This window comes from Macaca thibetana, chromosome 13, assembly GCF_024542745.1.
Source record: "Macaca thibetana thibetana isolate TM-01 chromosome 13, ASM2454274v1, whole genome shotgun sequence".
Lineage (NCBI taxonomy): Eukaryota > Metazoa > Chordata > Mammalia > Primates > Cercopithecidae > Macaca > Macaca thibetana.
The window spans coordinates 78,123,775-78,133,051 of NC_065590.1; the positions used below are offsets into that span (position 1 = coordinate 78,123,775).

General features: G+C 42.3%; 2 protein-coding genes across 6 annotated transcripts in view; both read right to left on the reverse strand.

The window, feature by feature from the left end:
* LOC126933840 (protein FAM136A-like) overlaps positions 1–9,277 on the reverse strand; it is an 879,973-nt gene that overhangs the window by 777,651 nt on the left and 93,045 nt on the right. The gene's annotated exons all lie outside the window — the stretch shown is intronic.
* Positions 1–9,277, reverse strand: part of CLIP4 (CAP-Gly domain containing linker protein family member 4) — a 95,532-nt gene that overhangs the window by 68,072 nt on the left and 18,183 nt on the right. For 2 of the 5 annotated variants that reach the window (XM_050753982.1, XM_050753984.1), the window contains exon 2: positions 2,677–2,824. The exons of 1 other annotated variant lie outside the window; for it this stretch is intronic. In XM_050753982.1, coding sequence (XP_050609939.1) covers positions 2,677–2,809 — 133 coding nt within the window. In that variant the 5' untranslated portion in view covers positions 2,810–2,824. Of the gene's footprint in view, positions 1–2,676; positions 2,825–8,534; positions 8,775–8,817; positions 8,897–9,277 lie in introns of those variants that run through there. 2 more of the 5 variants (XM_050753985.1, XM_050753983.1) reach the window with 2 other exon arrangements.

Genomic DNA, 9,277 nt, shown 5'->3' on the forward strand with positions numbered 1-9,277 from the left:
GATGTTTTCAGACATAAAACAGCTGAAAGAATTCATTACTGGCAGACCAGCACCGTAAGAAACATTAAAGGAAGTGCCTCAGGCAGAAGGAAATGGTACCAGATGGAAATCTGGACCTACACAAAGGAATGAAGAGCACTAGAAACAGTAACTACATGGGTAAATGAGACTTTTTATATTATTTAAATTTAACAGATAATTCAATTTTTAAGCAAAATATAAGGTATTGTGATATTTATAATGTATATAATGTGTGTTCTGCATAAACTGATTCTGAAGGCATTTCAAGGCAAAAGATTCAAAAAACAGTTGTGCAAGAACAGTACATAGTTTTACAGGGTAATCACCTTGAGAGTCAACACCGTGTCACATGTCTCAACTCTGATTTCTGTGGACTGGTTTCTTTTTGTTTCTTGGTTTTACGCTCATTAGTTGTTATCACATAAAAATTCCTTATGGGGGCCTACATGACCCCACATGACCAGGCCGGTGCCTTACTCTCCAATTCCGTCTCCTTCCACTCTGCCATTAATCACTTTGCTTCTCAGCCACAGAGGCCTTCCATTAATTCTTAGGATACACCAAGATCTTCCCCCAACACTGTGCCTTTACTTTTCTGTTTTTTTTCCTGGAACACTTCTTTCCAGGCTCTTCTCACAGCCAGCCTCTTCTGATTCTCCGAATGACCACCCCATCTAAAGCAGCTGCCTTGGCCCCATTGTTCTCCATCACAGCACCCTGTTTCTTTCTTCCACAGAATTCATTATGACCTATTTGTGCTTTGTCTATCCATTTGTTTGTTTACTGTGTTCCCTACTAGAAGACCTGTCTTGGTCACTGATACTTCCAGCATCCAGGACAGTCCCTAGCACACAAGAGGCCTTCAATAAATACTTGCTCAATAAATGCAATTATGTATGCTGCTTTTCAAGAGGACGCTGACCAGTGTACCAACAAAGCAACTACGAAGAAAAGGGTCTAGAAATCCTGACAATGAGAAACTGGTGAAAGAACCAGAAATGTGTAGCCTAAGGAGGTTCAGACTAACTTAAAATGTTCAAACTATTTGCAAATACTTAAAGGCTATCCTATAAAAGAATTTGTGCCATGTATCAAACTAGAATTGGCCAAAATTTCAGGGAGATCAATTCTGAGTCAATATACAAACACAGTTTTATTACAACTAAAGCTTTTTAACAATAAAATTGACTATTTTGTTAGTTTCCCACTATTAAAGACACGCAAGGGGTTAAATGGTTATCTGACAGAGATCCTGAAAATACAATTTCTACACAGGAAGGTGAGTAGGGAAAGGTTCATAAGAGTCTATGAACCTGTAATTCTAAGATTACAATGCTTTTTTTTTTTTTTTTTTTTGGAGACAAAGTCTCACTCTGTGGCCCAGGCTGGAGTGCAGTGGTACGATCTTAGCATACTGCAAACTCTGCCTCCTGGTTCAAGTGATTCTCCTGCCTCAGCCTCCTGAGTAGCTGACATTATAGGTGCACATCATCATGCCTGGCTAATTTTTGTATTTTTAGTAGAGATGGGGTTTCAATGTTTAATTTCAGTTACACAAAGGGTCAATATCCATTATCACCTTTCATTCAATGTATTTATTCAACAATCATTGAGCAACTAATAACAAATGACTATATTAGCCTTTTTGAGATAAACAAAAATAAAGTATGATTGTTCTCCATCCCAAAGCGCTACAATATAGGAACGAAAATAAGACAATTAGAAGTCAAGATGGAGTGAGACAAGTATCATACATAAGGGACAATGCACAAGGTTCAAAGTTTCCCCTGCATAACTGATTTTGTTGTATCTGAAAATAAGCCCAGTCAATTATTGCAAAACCTGCAAATAACTCCCAGGATCAAGGTACAGGTTTTATATGATACTTCTGATAACTGGTCTAGGTAAGCTGGGATAGAATCTGAATACAACAACAACAACAACAACAAAAGATACTTGGAGATGAGGAATTACTGTACTACAATGAGTATGACTAAAAGGACAAATTCTCAATCCAATAACTTTATATCTACTAATATTTAAAATTTGTATTATCTCTACCTCCAAAGACAATTTGAAATGGTGAACCAACATTTTACTTGAAAAACTCTAAATTGGAAATTTAACAATTCTATCAAATTTATCTCCTGGTTCTCTTTTATTATGGTTCTGGAGAAATAAGCCTAAATAGATGAAAAGTGGAATGCTTCTAAATTAACGTTTTACAGAGGAGATGTAAATGGACCAATTTAAACGTTAACCAATCTCATTTCACATTCCAGGGAAGGGTCTCTTACCCTCTTTGCCGAAGTACATGGATTTTTTAGCATGTCAGTATATTTAACCAAAATAAATACATCAATAACAGAAGAATGCTAGATGGCTAAGCACCATTGCATTCTAAAAATAAAGTCCTCTAAATCCATCATGATGCTTAAAATGAACATTTTAACATAATATAAATGCTGACAGCAGAAATAAAGCATTTAGCTTAAGAAGCAGAAAAAGCAATAAGCAATTGTATTTTTGAAAAAGGAAAACTTTAGCAATTTTATGAGAACCACAAAAATGGTTCTAAGAAAAACTATGAGTACAAAAAAGGCATAACAGAGAAGTTACCAGTTCTCAGAAAATAAGCACAGCTACTTCACATACCACAGTCTGAAGGCATTGGTGCTGCAGAAATGGAAAAGATAACTGGGGTATCAGAAGCAGAAAATATAAATGGGTATCTTCCAAACAAAGGATTTCCTTCTAATGGAAAATCTGGAAGGTCCTCTATGGTCATCTTCTAGAAAGCCACCTATAATAAAAAAGAAAAAAAAAAGTGTTTCTACTTTATTTGTATGCAACCTAGAATGACTGCCTTCAATCACAAAAAGCCTAAAAGTTCTTTGATGTCAAATCTGCTGACATTTTCAGCAAGGATCTTTTACGAAAGGGAAAAAATTCCTTTTGGCAAAACCGTTGTTAAAAGGCATACATTGCTTCACACCGCCTCTTATACAGTCGGCAGCGCATGTAATCTTTCTAGACAAAGCTCAAGAGGAATAAGCTATAATAGGTGAAAACACTTTTTAAATGCTGAGCTAATCTAAATGGGTGAAATCCTCCTACTCATGTAACAAACAAGGGCATATTAACCCTTGTAGATGAATCTTGAACTTCCCACAATGCTGGCACAAGTCACATCATTTGTCATCCAATAGCTCATGCCATGTGCTCATCACATGAAAATAATCTACCTTAAAATGTTTCCATTATTTTCTATCCCAGAAAACTTGACTGAAAATTAATCACGTCACTCTTACAAATCTAAGAGTTTACTAAGATTGTTCGACTTAACAAGGTCCGAGGGTCTGTGAGTTCTATCCTGGCTGAAGACGGAAGCCATGTCTTTTAAAGCACGGGGCTTATATTACCTCTTTTTCCCAGACAACATGAATGCTTAGAATAAATTCGTTCTAAATTAGACTTTGTACTACACCCTAGCCTACATCTCAGAAATGATGTAGAAAGCAGAGAAACTGCTAATAAAACCAAACTTATGAAACTAAAAGCCTTCCAGTTTCTTTTGTATCAGATCTTTACAATCTGAACTATCATGAATCCCTGTTTTTAAAATGTAAGCAAAAAAATATAAAACTAAATTAAAAATGAGTTTAGATTGTTTCAGTAAAAAGCACAGAATAAAAATAGGCAATCGATAGCTTGATCTGGTAATAGATAACACCATACTAGCTATTACTTAATGTGTGCTCTGTTCTACTTAACCAACCCTGTGTCTAACATAACTATCCTTACCATCAGTGCCCCAGTACAATAAAACAGTCATTTCATTGAGCTCACTGTTGTCTTCCCAACTTGATTCATGTTTTCTTAATACTGGCAGGAACTGGTAAAAAGTAGGAGGCTTACTTTTTCCTCAAAAATCGTATGCTTATATGGACATAGATCTTAGGTAACCTAATCTAGTTGTCACTATTTTAAGATATTCACATTTTCTTGGATGCTAAAATTACTTACCACCGAATACTCAGAAGCATTTTGACATTAACCTTGCCACATAAATAGGAAAATGACAAGTTCATGGAATTAGTGTTATATAGCAATGGTGATCTTCCTCAAATGCTATCAATTCCAAACAGTAGTAAGTATTTATTAAGGAACCACTACATACAGGGCACTATTCTAGATGTTTCAGTGAATATGAAAATGAGTTAACAGATGGTCCGTGCTTGTTAGATAGCTTACAATCTATTAAGGTGAATAAAATACCACTAATAACCATAGATTATGAGGCAGAATGGGATCTGCTCCATCACATAAGTACCAGGAACATTTGCAGTGGGAGCTTCTAAGAATCATAAATGGTGAAGAAGGTATCATCTGCGATGAGTCTGGAATGATGAATAGGTATAAATGTAAAAGGGGATCCCATTAAAGGAACAGTAGGGCTGGAACTTGCGACATGGCTAGGAAAACAGTCAGAGGTGAGGCTGTAAGGGCTTTTTAGGGCTATACTGAGGAGCAAATGCCTAATCACAGACCAAACTACTTACTTTCATGAGCACTGGGAAACAACTGATTTTTTTGAAAAGAGAATAGCATGATTAAAGCTGTTTTAGGAAAATTAATCTGACTATAATTACGGTTTGGGACTCAGACATGTTTTTATACTCTTAATTCTTCAGCAAAGCGACTCAGTGGATATCTGTCTGAGTTGGTTAAGAGGAGTCACCACATGACTTCCCTTTCAAAGGGTGGAGTTTCTCATTCAAAAAAAAAATGTTTTAAGTGATCCCCAGAGCACCTTTCATTTCCTTGTAAACTGTTGAGATCCTCAAAGATACGAACTGTATCTTACACAACTATCAGTTACCACAGGGGCTAGAATAGTGTGTTACACATTTTTAATATTCAAAGCTTAGATTCAAAGTGGAAAGAACATTCATGCAATCAGAGGTAACCAGCTTCATTCTTTTACATATTAGATACTTCAAGTCCAGAGAAGCTACAATATTACCTGACCAATGCAGTGAACATTCTTTGTATTTTGTCTTTGTTGCATTTTTCCCTAGTTACATTTCCTTATCTTCATGAAAAACTTAACATTCTACCTTTTGTCCTACCAAAGGAAACTATGTATCCCTATAAACTTCCTATAGTCTCAGATTCATTTCCTAAAAGCAATTCCTGGATCTGAAGACCTATGACACTTGGACTCTTGGTCAAATGTCTAAGTATACTGATCTGGACTGAGTACATACTTCCATTCCAAATCCAACTATGGTTAACTGGTGATAACTGATTATAAAGTAAGCCCAAAAAAAAAAAAAAAATTTGGCCCTGCCAGGCACGGTAGCTCACACCTGTAATCCCAGCACTTTGGGAGGCCAGGGCAGGTGGATCACCCAAGGTCAGGAGTTCGAGAGCAGCCTGACCAACATGGCAAAAATCCCATCTCTACTAAAAATACAAAAAAATTAGCATGGTGGCAGGCACCTGTAATCCCATACTCAGGAGGCTGAGGCAGGAGAATCGCTTGAAAACCCGGGAGGCGGAGATTGCAGTAAGCCAAGATCGCGCCACTGCAGTTCAGCCTGGGCAAGAAGAGCAAAACTCTGTCTCAAAAAAAAAAAAAAAAAAAAAAAAAAAAAAAAAAATTGGCCCTAATCAACTGTCTAAAAAACAGGTGCCTCTGATACTAACAATAGCTAGAATCAAATTCCCCAAACTCTGATTTCTACAGGAATTTCATCCTACTCATCACTCCAAGTTAGCTGTTAGCAAAAGCTAGCAGCTCAAACACCTTGTGATTTTTTTTTTTCCAAGATTCCTTGGTCCATGCTTTAACACACAGCAGTAATAAATGGGGATGTCCACTAGCATCTTCAGGCTGGTTCAGGACTGTCTGGACCCCATGAAAGAATCTTACTGAAGCCAGGAGACTTCAGATTTGAGATATGGTTCAAGAACATCCTTGAGTTGTTCAACTAATAGGAGACCGAAGCTGTGTCTACATTAGCTGGAAGCATGAGGCCCTTTCATTCAATTTCCTATAATACTTTGTTATGAGTCATCATTCTCCTGAGATTCCAATCTCACCACGTAAGTATTTAAAGCATAACTCCCATGATCTTTTTATTTGCTACCTACATAACATCTGTACAATCTACTAAACAGGTATTTACAGTACTGGACACTTAGCTGGCCCTAGAGATAATTCAAAATTGAAATACTTGCCCTGAAAAAGCTATTTATGCATTCAACAAATATTTATTCAGTTTTTCTTACTAAGTTCTAAGCTATGAAACGGTAAGGAAACCAGATCTGTCCTTGCCTTCATGTAGATTACAGCCTAGTGCTGATTCCTACCAGAAAGCTGAAAGTAGTAAGTGCTATGACCAAGGAGAGCCGAGTCCTATGAGAGCACAGATTTAAGAGGATCAATGAAGGCTTCCTGGAGACTAATAAGTTAAAGCTGTAGCGTCTGACCAGCTAACTACTAGCCACATGTGACTATTTAAATTAATTTAAAAACTGGCCAGGTGCAGTGGCTCATGCCTGTAATCCCAACACTTTGGGAGGCCAAGATGGGCAGATCACCTCAGGTCAGGAGTTTGAGACCACCCTGGCCAATATGGTGAAACCCCACAGCAAAAATTAACAGGGTGTGGTGGCAGGTGCCTGTAATCCCAGCAGATTGGGAGACTCAGGCAGGAGAATTGCTTGAACCTGGGAGGCAGAGGCTGCAGTGAGCCAAGATCAGGCCACTGCACTCCAGCCTGGGCAACAGAGCGAGACTCTGTCTCAAAAAAAAAAAAAAAAAAAAAAAAAAAAGAAAGAAAGAAAAAAGAAAAAAGGAAAAGAAAATTTTTAAAAATTAAAATTTCAGTTCTTCCACTGCTCTAGCCCCATTCAAGCGCTCAAAAGCTATGTGTGGCTAGTGCTACCATATTGGGCAATGCAAAAAGAACATGTTCCTGGTTTCCTAAAGCTCTTCTAAACAGCACTGAAGGAAAACAGTGCAGATCACTCTCCAGAGGAGAAAACAATATGCAAATGCCTGAAACAAGACACAAATAATGGTTAACACACTAAAGCAAGCCCATAGCTCCATAGTTCATTATAAATAATTAACAAAGGAGCAGTAAACCTAAAAGTAACCAGAGTTTGTAGGTTTGAACAGGGAGAAAGAGTGAAGTCGGTTTTATATAAAGATCACTAGTTTCAAATACGTGCCAAAATTGGAGTTGTCATAAGCAATAAAAGACAACACAGGTCACTTTTTTAAAAGCCCTTTCCGGTGGGACTGCATGTGGTAAACACAAAATGTCTGAAATGAATCCTACAAATAGTATACCATGGGCTAAATCTTCTACAAAACAGAAGTAAACACATTCCATGCATAGCAAGACTCAATCTTACAGTCCAGATAGTCCGTATCAGATGAAAGCATTTTAAAAATGCATCATATTTACGATAACAAAATAAGCTGGAACCAGGATGGTTCTCCAACACAAAAACGCAGACCAACTAGACTCCACCAGGTTCAAGTCTCTGCTTTCCTCCCTAGTTGCTCCATGCCCCGCACCACCCGATCCTGTGCTGTTTAGACGACTCACTTTAAATTGTGCACAAGATTCACAAACAACAAACGTCAAAGTGAAAGTGAAGTACAATTTAAGTGCTGGCGGATGTTCCTAAGGAGGACGGTGTTTATTGAAATCTTTCAAAGGTGCCGTTTTACACGATGACGGTGCTACAATATGAACACAGTCTAGTATCTCAGAACACACAGCAAGTTACTGTTCCGTAAGAACATCATCCTCTGATCTATATCAAAACACTGTCTCAGAACAGAGCTGAAAACCAGCGTCTGGATGACGTGAACAGCATGACATCTAATTCAAAGCGCTACCATCATAAGCCGTGAACGGAATCCTTAAGGATGCGGGCTCAGCTCCAGCGCTCCTTCCAACTTCCCCTCCCAGGTGCGGCTGGTTCAGAATTAAGGGACCTCAGGTAGCCAAGGACTGCAAGGACAGCCATTTGGTTTAACTTTGAAGACCCAAGGGCCAAAGATTTCTCGACAATTTAATGTGCAAGGGGAGTCAAGTGAGAAATGGGAAGAGGCCGCGTTGGAAAGCCACTGCGCGTGCGGGGACTACTGGGGCGGCCGCGGGGTCGTGGGCCAGAGCCCAGGTCCGCCGCCGGGTCCCGCACACCCCACGCCCCTCATCCTAAAGTTGGGCCATCAGTCAGCGACCGCCACGAGGAGCCCCCATCCCCGCCGGGTGGGCCGCACCGCCCCGAGAAGGCCTCCCCGCGGTCGGTGACACCGGTGCCCACTGGAGGCGGCCACGGGGCTTCCACAGCCCCCAGCGCCTCTGCGAGACCCTCCCGGGGCCACCGACCTCCCCGCGGGCCCCCAGGGCCGCCCACCCCCGGCCCCGACCCCGCCGCCTGCCTGCCCGCGGCCCGGGGGGCCCCGCGCGCCCCCGGCCCACCTGCCTCCTCCGGGTCCTCTCGGAGCGGCCGGCTGGGGACGCGGGGGCGCGGAGGAAAGGCCGAGAGGCGCGCTCCCGCCGGCGCTGTCTCCCGTGGCTGCCCACGGAGCCTCCCGCCGCGCCGCTCCGGACCTCGCCGGGCCCCTCCCGCTGCCTCCCACGCGTGGTGGGCGCGCGCGCAGTGCAGGCGGCCGGGCGGCGCGCAGGCCTCGGCCTCGGCCCCGCGCACGCGCCGGGAACTCGGTGGGGACGGAGGAGGGAGTGCGCGCCTGCGCTGGCTCACCTCGCGCCCGCGCCCCCGCACTCCCCAACGGGCAGAAGATCCGGCGCACGCGGGCCCGAGACCCCGGCTAGCAGCGTCTGCGGGGTGTCGCAGTGTTACCTCCCCCGCTACGAAGCCAGGCGGCCCCGGCACGCCGTGCGTGCCCACCGCCTTCACAGCGCTCAGCCTCGTGGCCTCACGTCTCCACCCTGCGGCTCTCCCACCAGCTGCTCGGGCCAGGGACCGCGTCTTACCCGTCTTGGGCTCCCCAGAGTCCAGCTGAGTGTGGCCGAGAGTATATCCACCAGTTCCCTGCTGGCAGGGCTTGCTGTAAAAGGCCTAATCCATGCTACACCCACGTTGAGCAATTTAGTTCATATCTCCTGCGGCTTTGCTGCCTCTTCACCCACCTTCTCTCCTGACCCCCTTTCTCCGTCTCCCAAGGACCTGACAGGGTGAACTGTGCACTTAAAGTCGTGAA